The 16129-nt window shown below is 37.1% G+C and overlaps 1 protein-coding gene across 5 annotated transcripts in view; it reads right to left on the bottom strand.

Moving 5' to 3' along the window:
- Window positions 1-16129, bottom strand: part of dab2ipb (DAB2 interacting protein b) — a 175249-nt gene that overhangs the window by 64994 nt on the left and 94126 nt on the right. For all 5 annotated transcript variants that reach the window (XM_058382729.1, XM_058382730.1, XM_058382733.1 and 2 more), the window contains one exon: window positions 4152-4270. In XM_058382729.1, the coding sequence (XP_058238712.1) occupies window positions 4152-4270 (119 nt within the window). The remainder of the gene's footprint in view (window positions 1-4151; window positions 4271-16129) is intronic.

The following is a 16129-nucleotide window of genomic DNA, read 5'->3' as shown; positions in this document are numbered from 1 at the left end:
TCTCTCAAGCATAGATACAAAACGAAAGCTGTTTTGTGTTGTAGCTCACATAGCTAAGAGAAAATACCACCCCACACGCTGGAGAGAAAGAAATCAGTCAGCGCTCTGCAGCGTGTTTATTTCCTGACTGAACTGAGTACAAACAGAAGCTGCTGCTAGCAAAGAATTGCTAGGCTCTAGCAGAGAGCTTCCATCCTTAAACAACAGAAAGAGAAGTTTGTATTTTAAACACATATTTCAAATTTACATATAAGAAATGATGTCTGTTGCTTCATATGTAAAAACCCACACAAGGCTTTGAAATATTTCTGTACTGCTAATACTATGACAATTAGCATAACAGGATATGTCATAAACCCACGCTATCCACTCACTTAATCCAATTATTCCGGGGATTTTAGGGGTTTACATCATATTATAACCTCATTTAGGGAAAAACTGATGTCTGGGATATCTGGAGACAGAATGGTGTTATAAAGATTTGAGCTAAAAACAACAACAACAACAACAAAATGTTAAGAGATAATATTAAGAGAAAAGCTAACATGTAAGGCTATGGAAAGGCTACCAGCTAATGAGAGAGAAATGTTGAGAAATCTTTTCAAGGTGATGCTTAAGGGTATAATTAGCAAAAGGCTAATTTTGGCTAAAGACTATCCGGGTCTAGGTTACAGCTAATTTTAGTGGGAGGAATATTGATGCTCTGTCCTATCAGTGCAGCGCGAGTTTAGAGTCTGACGCAACAGAGGTCTGAAAGCTCGAAGGAGAAGCAGCTAATTTGCGTATGTTGGAAGCGTGGAAATGAATCTAATGAGCTTATTCAGCACAAACGCTGCGGCAAATAAGTAGCCTGATGATCTTTGGACTCGAGAGAATATTTTCAGGATATTTCTGTAATCCTGAGACACTTAGGCGCCGGTTTGCGTAATGAAGAAATTTCAAGATCTAAGTAGTGTGTTTTAACACGTCATATATTTGCAAACTTTCTGAAGTTTGCCTTTTCCCTGCTTTTCTCACTCTCTTTCACACGCTCTGCCATTTTACCTCTTGCCAAATAGCTTATTTCTTGTGTTAGTTCGCTTTTTTTCCCCTTGGCAATCATCATTTCTTCTGCTTCTGGCAAGAGTCTGAGTGTGTATTTATTTATCTGTGAGTGTTTATGCATCAGTTGCCATGTGTATGCATATGTTTAGCTTACTATACACTCTCTCCAGGATTTCTGAGTTCTGAGGAAGAATGCTTGATTTGATTGCTGTGTCTTTTGTTTTAGTTTGTGGTTATTTTTTTTAGCACAAAACTACTGGAATTGCTGAAACTGCAAGACGATGCTGATAGGATGTGGTAGCTTAATGGTTAAGGTGTTTAACTACTGATCATAAGGTTGTGTGTTTCAATGCCAGTTCCACCTAGCTGCCTCTACTGGGCCCAAGGCCCTTAACCCTCAAATACTCAGCTGTATAAAAAAATGTAATGAATTATACGTTTCTTAGGATAAGGGTCTGCCAAATGATGTAAATGTAAGATGCATACGTAGTTACTTTTGATTATAGCTTTTTTTTTTTTATTACAATTTGTTAATCACACAAGTTTCTGTCATGCTACTTCAAGCGAGACTATAGTTTAGATAGTGGATTTTTTTTTAATGATTAAAGACTTGAGTGTCTCTTGACTCAAAGCAACTGTATACAGAACGTCAAATGCAGTTAAAAAGTCAATAATGTAGGTATTTGACAGCCACATCGTTAACAAGAACAAAGCTGGCTTAAGAAAACATGATGTCATTTCCAGTACTGACCTTAGTCAGCATCGAAGCTCCCTGGGTTTTGTGGTGCATTGTAAGATTTTTTTTTAGGGAGAGAACGTTTTGTGATAGAGAGAGAGAAAGAGAGAGAGAGAGACAGCCGTTAAAACTCCCTGATCAGTGTCCTGACTACTGAACGAAGGAGCTGATTGAGACACACCCTCGGCAAAGGGAAGACCTTTTTGCACAATGGCAGTCCATGCAGTAGGAAGTTAGCTAATGAACACACTTCAATTTGATTAGAAATACATTAATCCATTCCTCAGGGCTTTCTGTGAGCCACAGGGCTGGTTGCTGAGGCTGTAGAGTATAATCGTGTACAATAAAATAACCACCATGGATTAGATGGTGATCAGAATGGCTGAACAGTACGGCCTTTTGTAGTATTATGTAGTACTCTCTAGGTCTTTTTATTTCAGTTTAAACATATATTCTGTATCAACTGTTCTCAAGAGCGCCATTGACACACTTGAGCTATAGAAATGATTCCAGCGGGGAAAAATAGAGTTGTGACAAACAGACAAAAAAAACCTTGAGAATGAAGGGAACAGGGAAAGGGCGGATGGAGAGACGGAGGAATGACAGACTGGAGTGTAAAGCTCTGTCGGTTTTCGCAGCATGCGTCGCAGCGACCTTGATAAGCAGCGCCTTGTGAAACGCAGACACATACAGTATGCTCGCCACATTTCTACTTACATGCATGCATAAATCCTTAAGCGCTCGCTTATACATCAGTAACAGCTGCCAGGAACAGGAACGCTCGCTCCAGTGAACTGCAAACTCGTACACCAGATGCACATGAATGTCTAACGCTGTATATCACATATATGGTGTTTTTTTTTTTTTACACTGTCTATGTCTGTATTTATAAAGTTATATTATGACCTTGACTCACATTTATATAGTCTATAATAATGTCTTTTCTTTAATATGACTATTATTTGTAGAGGGCATGATAGTGTCACATGTTGGAGGGTGGTTGAGGGTCTTTGCCTCTTAATAGTTGTTCAAATTTCCCTTGACTTTGTATATATAACATATTTCATTTAGATTTATTTTTTCTTGTATAATCTGAAGCAGTCTCTGAAAAAGAATTTCCTTTGGGATTAATCGTATCTTATCTTATCTTAACATGTTCTCTCAGTACTTAGAGGTTTCTTTTTGGTTCTCTGCCCCCCCCCCAGTCCAAAGAAATGCACTGTCCATACTTTGTCCAGTCATTGTCCATAGTGTGTGAAAGGGTGTGTGAGTAGAAGCCCAACCAGGGTGTCCCCCACCTTGCACCCCAAGATAGACTGCAGGTTCCATGCTGCCCTCTGTAGGATAAGCAGTGCCAAAATATATGGATGTATGGATGTATGGACTATTATCTCTGATGCTTTTATACCACATGAACTGCTAAAAACGATTGATATGTTCTGTCTACAGATGTTTATTGTGCATTTTTGGAAGGAATCTCCAGTTTCATGGCTTGGGAACAGTCAAAAGATAAAGCCCTTCAAGTTTGAGCTTGAAACAAAAGCAAGGTAAGGAAAGGAAATGTCTATAGCTACTATAATGCAAATGATAACATGGAGAAAATATATGACTTGTCGTGCTTTATGAAAAATAATTGCTGTGATATAAAGAAGGAAATTCCCCTGAATTCAGGGTTGGAACAGAAACCCAGCTTATCGTTGATTATTTTCCTATAACTGCATAGCATGTATTTTTACCACTGTTCTGAATACACTACCTGTTCACAATGAAGCATATTTCATATTAAATAAAGAATCATTTCAGGATCATGAGTTTGTCACGAATTCTAAAAATGACTGAATGTCTAAGATACAGAGCGGAATGTTTTATAGCGTACACGTCCGAGAGTTATCAGAATTCTAAGCTGTAATAATGTAGAAATCCTTACAACAGAAAAGATGTATCAACGAGCCGGGCCGTAACTCAGCAACCAGCGAGCGTCTCTTTGTCTTTCCATGAAATCTTGCGAATCAATTTAATTACCAAATATGGAGCGTAGGTGTAGGAGTGTGCATGTTACAGAGGTTATTCAGGATAATTACGTCATCATAGAGCATTTAAGTGTTAAGGCAAAAAGTTTAAAAAAAGAGAGAATATCGGATAATATCGCAGTAATTTTATCTCATGTGCTGCAAGTAGCAATCCGCTTCAGACTAAACTCAAAATTTAAGAGTTCACATGTAATGATGAGCAATTTGCGAAGGATCCCTTCTTTCCGAATGACTCCTTGATGTCAATTTGCAAAAGTAGCAAGAAAACGTCAGTGTGTGAGAGCTAAATAGCTTAATCCTGTAGTAGTTTAAACATATTTACACAAGAACACGTGTCTTACCTGTCATTATCTACAGGTCTGAAGCCAGGCAGGATGTGTTTGAAACTGCTGTTCCTGTCCAGCTTGGGCTGACTCTTAGTCCTCTTTATTGATCCCTTTAACCTGCGACTCAGGAAACCCTAGTGAGAAGACGTGACACAGAGAAAAGACATGATTCACTCTCACACTCAGTGATGCTGAAAGCTCTGAAACTGTCCCTGTACCATTGCACCGGTGTTTTTAATGTCATCCTTGCTTTCATTTACTATTTTTCAACGTGTTGGCTATCGACTTTCCTTTGCGCTCAGGGGTGACCTGGACCTCGACATTTTCTGGAAAGGTTTCCAGTTGTGGAAGACACCTGGCAAATAGGGAAATGGATCACATGTCCGAGAAATATTAGAAGTCCTGGAAGCGTGTCAAGGATCAGCAATGCTCCTGTGGTGACCTGGTGTAAGCCCAGACAGTCAGTTTTGTTTGTTTGTCTGTCCGTCCGTTCGTTCATTCATTATTCTAACTGGTCAGGATGTTGGTATCGGCAATGATCCTGTAGTGGTCTGATGGGACTACAGACAGTAATTATTCATTCATTCATTCATTCATTCAAACTTTCTTTCTTTCCATCATTCATTCACTTAATTATTAAATCATTCATAACCTACTTTATACTGCTTAGGGTTTCAGCATCAGCAATGCTCCTTTCATTCATTTGTTCATCACTTTATATGGGTCAGGTTTTGGTTTCATGGTCCACTGGTGTCCTGGTAACAACAACGGTCAGTAATTCATTCATTCATTCATTCATCCAACCCTTTATTTATTTATCACTTCACACTGGTCAGTGTGTTCATCTGAGTAGTGTTCCTGTTGTGGCCTGGTGACAGATCAGTCAGTAACTGTTCATTCATTTACTGTATTCATTCATTTATCTATTGATCCATCCATTCATCCATTTACTCATACATATAAATATTCATCAGTTTACACTGATTAGGGTGTTTGGCTCAGCAAGGTATCTGTAGTTTTCTGGTGGAAACGGACTACAGTCAGTAATTGTTTGTTCATTCATTCATTCATTCATTCATTCATTCATTTGCTTATCATTTTATACCTGTCTGGTTGCTGTGACTCCTGCTGTGACCTAGTAACAAATGAACTGTCAGTAGTTGTTGATTGACTGATTAATTAATTCATTCATTCATTCAGTCATCACTTTCGACAGGTCAAGGTGTCATGTCAGTAATGCTATTTTTGTGACCATGGTGACAGCAATCAATGTTCGCTTGTTCCTTCGTTCATTCATTCAGTCATTTGTCACTTTAGACTGGTCAGGACTGGTGGCCTGATGACATCTGGACCTGAATCATAAAATCAATCAATCATTTATTCATTTATAGCTTCATACCTTCATTCACAAAAGTATCTGTTCATTCATTCATTCATTCATTCATTCATTCATTCATTCATTTACTGGTTTATCATGTTAATCTGATCAGGGATTGTTTGTATCAGCAATGTAAACAACAAATCCTGCCTTGACCTGGTTACAGGGGGAACAGTCAATGTTCATTCATTCATTCATTCATTCATTCATTCATTCAAGTCAGTCAGTCATTCATTCCTTCTTTCGCTCATTCATTAATTTAGTGCATTATGCTGTGTGGGTTATTGTCTGTGTCAGTAACTGTATAGCTGTAGAGACCAAAGGTATTTGTATAAACACTGGTGCCACTTTTAATATCACTGAAAACATCATTAAAAATCTATTTTAATAATTAGATGAAGAGTGTGTGTGTGTGTGTGTGTGCTAAGAAGAAACAAGTCAGCAGTCTGTGGAACTGCTTCTGCAATACTAACCAGCAGTTTATAAGTTCAATTCCCACTTGAGCAGGACGCTTAACCCTCAGCCGCTTGACACTCGGCTTGAATTAAATATAGATAAAAGTATCTGCACAGGGAATAAACAATTTTCTGCACTGGCAAGTACACTGCTCTAATCTGCTCCTCTGTCATTTGCAGAGAATAGACAGAGAAAAAGACCAGCAGAAAATTGAGCAAATTGCAAAAGGATTGGAGAATCTGTTTCTTGTGCTGTTTAGGTAAAGAGATATGGAGATTCTCTGATCACACAGCACAAGGTACAAAGGTGGAAATTTCCTACAGGACATTTAAAAAAAACAACGATTTAAGGTCATTTAATATAACCACTTCTAATTCCATGTCATCTTTCTTTTTGTTCATATTCACTGTGTGTGTGTGTGTGTGTGTGTGTGTTCAGTCGCTCTAGAACTTCTTCTAGTTACCATGGAGACAGTGGGCCGTGACCAAGAAATTTGAAAAAGAATGAGAGAAGAGAGAGTGAAAGACAAGCAGGCAAGGGCAGATGAAGTCAAAAGTATGCGTCTTACTTAGAGACTGACGGGGCAGAAGTGCAACACAGTGAGAGAGAAAGGAAGGTGAAAGAGGAGAGGAAAAGACAGAGAGGGCTTGTACAGACATACAGTGTGTACACACACACACACACTTTTGCTTTAACTAAATCATGCCATGCCTACATTTATTACCCTGGGTGGTGAGTGTAAGGGTACCTACCTATATAAGCCCTTTATAATAACTGTTATAAGTCTGCATACACAATTATGAAGCCTTATTCTAACAGGCATCAATTATGCTCACATCTTTGATGGCACATTTAATCTCTTTTCCATTACCTACATAAGCTCTTTACTTAAATGTGATGTTCATAATGTGACATAGCACCTACAGAGGTCACCATGACAACTGTCATAAGCCTATATACATTTTTTATAAAGGATTATTCTGGCATATACTGTATATTAACTGTCATAATGATGTTTACTTAACTATGGTGTGATACACAGCACCTTCATGACAGCTGTCATAACCCTACGTAAGCAGTTTTCAAGAACAAATGTCAACTGTCATAAACCTACTTAAAAATGTATAAAGGCTTATACATACCTGTTGGTGCGTGTTAAAGGCTTAACAGGCATCAACTGTCAAAAAGACTTTAGTAACAATTAACTTAAGGCCAGTGTCCATAGTGGTACAAAGCAACAATATAAGCCCCTTATGACCACTGTCATAAACCTACATACATTTTTAAAAAGCCTTGCTTTAAGGTATCAACTGACATCAAGACTTTTGTAATATTTAAGTATGTTGTTTGTAGCCATACATAGCGACTATATAAGCCCTTTTTGACAACTGTCATAAACCTACATACATCTTTAGAAAGGCTTATTGTGACATATAGTAACTGTCATAAAGACTTTGGTTACTCTTTACTTAAAGGTGGTGTTCATAGCACCTACATAAGTCCTTCATGACAAGTGTCATAAACCTATATAAATGTTTATAAAGCCTTACTTTAAGGTATCAACTGGCATCAAGACTTTTGTAATATTTATGTCTGTTTGTAGCCATACATAGCAACTATATAAGCCCTTTATGACAACTGTCATAAACCTATATAAATCTTTAGAAAGGCTTATTGTGACATATAGTAACTGTCATAATGACTTTGGTTACTCTTTACATAAAGGAGGTGTTCATAGCACCTACATAATTCCTTCATGACAACTGTCATAAATCTACATAAACATTTAGAAAGGCTTACTCTATCGTGTTAACTGTCATAAATGCTGTGACATTTAAGGCTTTTGTTCATAGCAATTCAACAGCACTTACATATGTATGCCCTTTATAACTGTCATAAACCTTCTTTAGCATTTACAAGTTCATTGTAGATGTAACGTTGTTTTATGAATCCTTTCAGTAACCACCTTAAATGTTTGTAGACACTTGTTAGTTGTAATGAATGGTTTATGTAGATGTGATGTAGCTTTATGAGTAGTATTGTGTGTAGTAGTGGTTGTGTGTGTTATGTACTGTAGATGTAATGTAGCTTTATGAATCCTTTCAATAACCACCACAAATGTTTAAAAGTGTTGGTCAGATGTTATGAAGGGGTTATGCAGGTTTAATGTAGTTTTACAAGTCATTTAAATAAACAACTCAAAAGTTTGTGGGTATTTGTCAGTCGTCATAAAAGGGTTATGTAGATGTAATGTAGCTTTATGAATCCTTTCAATAACCACCACAAATGTTTAATGGTATTGGTCAGATGTTATGAAGGGGTTATATAGGTTTATTGTAGCTTTACGAGTCCATTAAATAAACAGCTCAAAAGTTTTTGGGAATTTGTCAGATGTTATGAATGGGTTACGTAGATTTAATGTAGGTTTATGAATCCTTACAATAACCACTGCAAACTGGTTGTCATGAAGGGGTTATGTAGATTTAATGTAGGTTTATGAATCCTTTCAATAACCACTGCAAACTGGTTGTCATGAAGGGGTTATGTAGATTTAATGTAGGTTTATGAATCCTTTCAATAACCACTGCAAACTGGTTGTCAGATGTCATGAAGGGTTTATGTAGGTTTAATGTAGCTTTACGAGTCTTTTAAATAAACAGCTCAAAAGTTTGTAGGCATTAGTCAGTCGTCATAAAAGGGTTATGTAGATGTAATGTAGCTTTGTGAATGCCAGAAAAATATACCTTTAAAATGCCTGTATGTGACTCATAGCAGTTATGTAGCTCAACGAATGCCGTCATAAAGTAAAGTTAATAAAAGTTAGTAACTAAAAGTTTGATTGTTTAGTTGTTGAGTACATCTCCACATTCACATGTACTCTTATCGCCGTTCCTCAGAAAGCGCTAAAACATGGCCACTCGTACCCACAAACACGTTCTGATATAAATGTAATTGTAAACAACCATTTATTAGGCTTCTCTATTCACAATTACCGCATCTGCATATTTGATTACTCCAGCCAAATTAACACACACACACACACACCCCTCCTCACACACACACACACCCATAATCACAGACTAATCACTCAAGGTTTCAATGCACTAATTACATTGTGAAGGCACAGTGCAGAGATGCAAATTAGGAGATGGGAGACAAACTCAAAAAACAAAGAGCGCTATCACGTGTATTCACTGCCATAACAACTTTATATCAGAATCCTCAACATAAATATCTTCCTCTGAGCTAGTCATGGGTCAGTGATTACTGCTGATTTATGAATAATAGCCATCATTTCATCATTCAGGCTAAGTTCATGTTAGATTTTGACCGCCAAATTTTAGACTTTCTTCAAACACCAACATGTTATCAGGTGGGTGGCACAGTGGCTTAGTGGTTAGCATGTTCACCTCACACCTCCAGCATCCTGGAGCATCGAGTCTCTCTTGAGTCATGTTCTCCCCGTGCTTGCTGGGTTTCCTCCCACAGTCTAAAGACATGCTTCTAGGCTGATTGGAGTCTCTAAATTGCCCATTGTGTGTGCCCTGTGATGGGTTGGCACTCTGTCAAGGGTGTATAATGCCTGAGATAGGCACAGGCTCCCCGTGACCTGAGTATAGATCGGATAAGCGGTACAGACAATGAAATGAAATGTTATCAGGTATCATTCAAAAGTAAGGATGCAAAGATTTTGCTAAAATGGCAAACCCTTGCTGTTTAAAGCAGTTTACCATATAAATTCCTCATATACCACTGCATATTAATTAGACTTTTGGCTTTACTCAATATCAAAATGCTGAGAAAGGTATTGGATTTTGCCATATTATAATATTTGAAAAGTTCAATACTGAACTTTCAGTACTTGCAACATGCAACACCAATACACTTATTATAAGGCTGCTAGTCATGTTCTCTTCTCTTCTGGATGCTAGGCAACGAGATTGAGCTGAGGTTTCTATAAACTAAACAGAAATTCTGCTGTTGGTCATGTTTACGTGAATACTTTCCCAGTGTTTTTGGTATCTCCGGTCTGTTTGACTTGCTATTGCTAGGCACAGCGTCCCTTTATAAGTGATTACCTGACCACTACATCGAATTTAATTTGCATAGTGACAATCCCATAATTCTAGGGATCTAGTTCTGATCCTCGATTCTGATTGGATGAGTTCAAAGCCGTTATAAATGACTCTGTCATCACTGACGAATAAATTGTTTCAAAATGTCAGCTTTTGTTGTGAATTTTGATGTACTGGGTGGACGAGATTGACGGGATAAAGGAAGGAGATGAAAAAGACAAGGAAACATGCTGAAATTAATGAGGCTGAAATTTGCAGCCATTATACTAATAACACCAGTTTCTGAGAGAAAAACAAGTAACTAGCAGCCGTGTCTTTTATGGACAGACGAGTTCTATTAAATATAAAGCAGAAACACATGATAATAAACCAGACTACAATGCTAATTGTTTTGTTTTTGCTAGCTCACTTTACCTATATTGTGTCAGGGTCAATGTAATGGTTGGTCAGACCGATGATGAAGCTCCTCTGCTTTCAATAATAGCGGTTGATATCAAACTGAACAGTTCATTACCACCACCTACTGGAGTGGAGTATAACCATGTATAAAGTGTTTATAATTGTGTGTTGCTCGGCAACCATTCTGCCAAATGTTGCTGAAGAACTACATCGCTTAACGGAAGACTAGCTAGCTCTCACAAGCCAGCTATGAACTAGGGAGGGTGAAGACAAGCACATGTTTCCTCTAAGACTTTTACGTCAGAATACAGGGTAGAGAGTGAGACCTTTTCTTCCTAGGCTATCTTGGAAACTTTTCATATTGACTTCTCATCAACTTTATTTATTTTTCCTAAAATCATTTTCTACTTCACAGAAATCCTTGATTATGTTTCTACAAGTGGAACAGCAGTGCATAACTATTCACAAACAATAAAAATCCCGTACTTAAAATTTGTCCTTTTTATCCCATCTGTGGCAGCATGAGAAGTTCTAGAGGTCTCCGGATGGCAGTTTATGCGCTTACAGACTCCCACGCCTTCCTGTACTTGGGGCTTGTGGGAACCTGGAGGCTGTTTAGACCCCAGAGTCCAATGTAATCTATCCATCTGTGAGTTTCTGATTGTATCCCCTGGCTCAAGCTGTTCTGAGGCAAAAAAGCTTGATTTATGCATCACTCACATCTGTGATCCCAGGTTTTTTTTTGTTTGGTTTTTTTGGTATTTCTTAACACCAGTGCATTCTGTTCATGAATTTAGAGTAGACTTTTACTTACTGAAGTTTAAATTCTGTTCATTTTACTTAAGTCTTTTTTCCCATCGTGATGCATACAACCATCATAAACCTACGTAATGTTTACGATAGCTTGTCATAACGGATATCAACTGTAAAAAGATTTTAGTAACAGGGGAATATCGGTAGAAATACATAGCAACAATATAGACCTGTCATAAACCTACATAAACGTGTATGCTAACTGACTCTTATTCTAAATGCTTGAACGCTTATTCTAATTGACCTCATCTGACATAAAGCTTTTGGTAACTCTTTACTTAACAGTGGTGGGACACAACACCTTCATAGGTCCTTCATAAACCTACATAAACATTTATAAAGATTCATTCTAACAGGTATCAACTCGCATAAAGGCTTTGGTAACAATTCATCCATGTCTGGTGTTCATAGTGATATATAGCAAATATATAAGTCCTTTATGACAGCTCTCATAAACCTACATAATGTTCACAAAAGCTTATCATAACAGATATCCACTGTAAAAGATTTTAGTAACAGGGGAATATCCTTAGAAATACATAGCAACAATATAAACCTGTCATAAACCTACAGAAATGTGTATAAAGGCTTATTCTAACTGAAATCCTCTGTCATAAAGCTTTTGGTAACTCATTACTCAACAGTGGTGTTCATAGTGCTTCATAGGTCCTTCATAAACATTTATAAAGATTTATTCCAGCAAGTGTCAACTCTCATAAAGGCTTTGGTAAAAATTCATTCATGTTTGGTGTTCGTAGCGATACATAGCAAATATATAAGTCCTTTATGACAGCTGTCATAAACCTACATAAACATTTGGAACAATTTATTTTAACGGGCACTGACGTTGGTAGCAATCGATTTAAGTTTGGAGATTGTAGTGATACAGAGCACCTATATAAGCCCTTTATGACAGCTGACATAAACAAACATAAACATTAATAAAGGTGTCAACTGTTATAACGATGTTGGTAACACTTTACTTAAGCCATACATAGCATCTACATAAGGCCTGTTATAAAAAGTAGAACTTTTGTCATATGAAATCAGATTTAATGCCTGGAGTACTCGTTTTGGAGGTTGGAGTTTTTCTGTAAGCTCCAAACAATAGTAATTTAATATTAAAGAAAGCACCATATTAACAAGCTCCTATTATAACCATAAGCTGATTCACAGAATAGTCTGACGGTGCTCTGCTATACGACACTTAAGCATGGCTAAAATCCAAGTCCTAATATAATCCCTTATATGCATCATCTGAAGACAATTCAATCAGATTTCACTTCAAGATAGTCAGCTATGGCGGATAGCATAGCTGTCTGATCCTATATGGAGTAAAAGGAAACTAATCGGATCCTAGGCTCGATCTCAGACACTCCACCCACAGGCCGCAGATCATCCGATACCTTCTGCACACTTGTTCTTGGCCACAAGCCTCAGGCTTTAGAAGCTTGGAATCTAATTAGCTTTTCCGCACTTCCATGTATCATCACGTCTGCAGCGCCGGGTTTTAAGCTCTGTGACAAAACGACCTTTACAGAGAAAGCGATAGAGACTGGATTAAAATGAAGATCACTGCGTCTTAAAAAAAAAAAAAATTCAAGTATTCTTTGAAACGATCCACGGCGAGTAAACAACATTTCCTCAGAGAGACAGGTGTTATGGGTGTTGTTTTACTAGCTTAACTTTAAGCACAACTCAATGATGTAACAAATCCTTGACATCCACCTATACGTGCCTCCAAATACACACCATACACACATTCTGATATTGGTCTAGAAAGGTACTTGTATTAAATCTTTTACAGAACGCTATAGATGCTCAAATATGCTAATTTGGTGTATTGGTAAGATGTTCTGAATAATCCTGCATTAGTACCTGAATTAATACTTACTGAAACATGAGCTAATGATGGGTTAAGGTACGAACTAATCATGAATTCATGAGTGAATAATTACAACCACTTTAAGTACATGTTTGTAGTTAATCTATTATATAAGACATTGAGGTAAACTCAATCAAACCTGGTCTATAAGAACGAATATAAATAAAGCCTGTGTAGTTTTAAACTCTTGTGGGTCCGAGCCACCCAGAGTACAACGTTGAGATATGAAAAAGAAATGGATGGAGACAATGAAAACAGGTTGAGATGAAATGATTGGTGTTTATTATTACTGTGTGTTTGTCTGCTTGATGAGGAGGATCATTGTAAATGATGAAGGTAATCCAGCGTCATCCATCCAGTGATGTTCGGGTACATAACTGCGTACAGTTAACTCTATAAACAATTTGCACATTTTATTCATATTCTTTCTTATAGAGCAAGTCTGATTGAGTTTACTTCTACATATTACATTAATACATGAACTAACAAACAAAGGTGGTTGTTATTCAAGCGTGAGTTGACTCATGTCATTAGTTTAGGATTAGTACATGCCTTAACGCATGATTAATTCATATTAAAGTAAATAAACTAGGTGTTTGTGCAGGATTATTAATGTCACCTTAATGTAAAGTGTTGCCAGTTTATTAATGTTTGTTACTGCATTCATAATGAATTATTGAGCTATCTATGTATCTTGTTCAGTTGTAGAGCTGCTGGTTTGTCTATCTATCTATCTATCTATCTATCTATCTATCTATCTATCTATCTATCTGTCTGTCTGCCTGTCTGTCTGTCTGTGTCTCTATCTATCTATCTATCTATCTATCTATCTATCTATCTATCTATCTATCTATCTATCTATCTATCTATCTATCTGTCTGTCTGTCTGTCTGTTTATCTATCTATCTATCTATCTATCTATCTATCTATCTATCTATCTATCTATCTATCTATCTATCTATCTGTCTGTGTCTCTATCTATCTATCTATCTATCTATCTATCTGTCTGTCTGTCTGTCTGTCTGTCTATCTATCTATCTATCTCTAGTTTAAATAATAGTATTTCTGTAACAGCTGCTTGGACCAGTAGTTTATATAATTTATATTTACAGTCCAGTGTCACCCAAATGAGGATGAGGTTCCCTTCTGAGCCTGGTTCCTCTCAAGGTTTCTTCCTCAGATCATCACAGGGAGTTTTTCCTTGCCACTGTCACCACAGGCTTCTCATTATGGATAAAATAGTTTATTAATTAAATTAAAATTAAAATTTAATTGAATATATATAAAGCTAATCTTTGGCAAAATGTATAATGCTTGGATGGAAGTGCTGATCCATCCCCGATATAAATTTTAAATGTATAAATGTGTTTTTCCCCCTAATAATAGATTAAAAAATCAATTTCATTGTATGAAGCAATTCATAAACTGCTGTGGAAAAAAAGATGACTAACCTTTGAGACTTCAGGAAGCAGCATTAAAGAAAATGAATCCTCGTCATGTTTCATTAACTTGTCTTGCAAATCGATGCCAACTTTAATTCACTTAATACACTTGGCTCGTTTGTGTGTTTTAAGCCTCACTGTTTAAAAAGCTCTTTGTTTTGGGTATATATTTTGGCACTATGGCTCTAAGCACTGGAAGACCTTACCTCCTGAAAGACTTTCTCCTCCACACATCATACCTTAATGTATCTGAAAACTTTTACCTGAGTCTCAGTGTACAAATGTCCTTGACCTAATGTTCACATGATAAATAAGAGACCAGGAATTAGCAGGCACGCGATAAGATTAGCAGACACACAGTGTCATTTTATTAGAATAGCAAACAGATTCATGGCTGGAAATACTTTATTCTGAAAACACACACACACACACACAGAAGAATGATTCCGACACACACTGGGCCGCCGTATGCACTGAGAAAACAGTCATGCTCTGTCTCACACCAGGACCAACAGGAGAAATGAATCCAGATCTATATATGTGATTACCTGATCTTGATCTGATTGATCTTTTGCTATTAGCTTTAGCTACATCTAATGTAACTGAGACTAAATTACGATGAATTTATTCATTTGTTTATCTTCAGTAAGCGCTTTATCAGGCTCAGGGAAGCTTGTTTATGTATTGAGGCGATTCAAAAGTTTACAACAGATGGTTATAACAATCTTTTCTCAGCGTTTAAATACATTTAATGAGGTAAAACATTCGATAAACAAGTTGCTAGCCTCGCTTTTTTACTTTCTTTGACGCTAACAGTTCAGAAAAAGGAAAGCCGTGTATTTTTCAGGTTCCTTTTTTGAGCGGTTAGCATTAAAGAAAGAAAAAAAAAAGCTAGGCTAGCAACTTGTTTTTCGAAGCAAATACGAAACACTGAGAATCGGCCCGTCATTGTCAACCTCTAAATAACAGTAAACATTAGCAATTCTCTTTTATTCTGCTATAACAATAAGTTTTTCTGTTTTTTATTAGCGGCAAATTACTAGCACGGATTAGCTGCTAATGTATTCGAACACAAGCAAAGAGCCGTTACTTTTTAACCGTAAATCTATCGATTCCTTCTGACCAATCAGATTTCCGATTTAAAGAACCACAGCGACTCTGAAAGCATCATATCAGTGCCTCAGCTTCCGAATTAACTTTCCGCCTCAGACATCTGTTCACTTTAATCTCGCCCTGTTTATACATTTCTGTGGAAAATAAAACCCCGTGTAGTTAAAGTGTTTAAATAGCAGGATGTTTTTGAAGATTTAAAGTAGGAATCACGTGTCCTCAGTTACGCAGCTGTATCTATAAACTAGTAACAAACTGTTTATTAGAGCACAAGCTCCCATCTCCGGAGGAATGGAGTCGGTTTGGGTGAGCGAGGAAATGTTAACGGGGAAACAGTGTTTATGAGGAAGGAGACGCGATTTAATTAAAACGGCAACTTACAAGTCAGGTTAGAAAGACGAAATTAGTTTTCTGCCAGAACAACAACAACAACA

The sequence above is a fragment of the Hemibagrus wyckioides genome, linkage group LG28, assembly GCF_019097595.1.
Source record: "Hemibagrus wyckioides isolate EC202008001 linkage group LG28, SWU_Hwy_1.0, whole genome shotgun sequence".
Classification (NCBI taxonomy): Eukaryota; Metazoa; Chordata; class Actinopteri; order Siluriformes; family Bagridae; genus Hemibagrus; species Hemibagrus wyckioides.
Note: the sequence above shows the minus strand (reverse complement) of the source record. Positions and strands in the feature narration are given on the sequence as shown.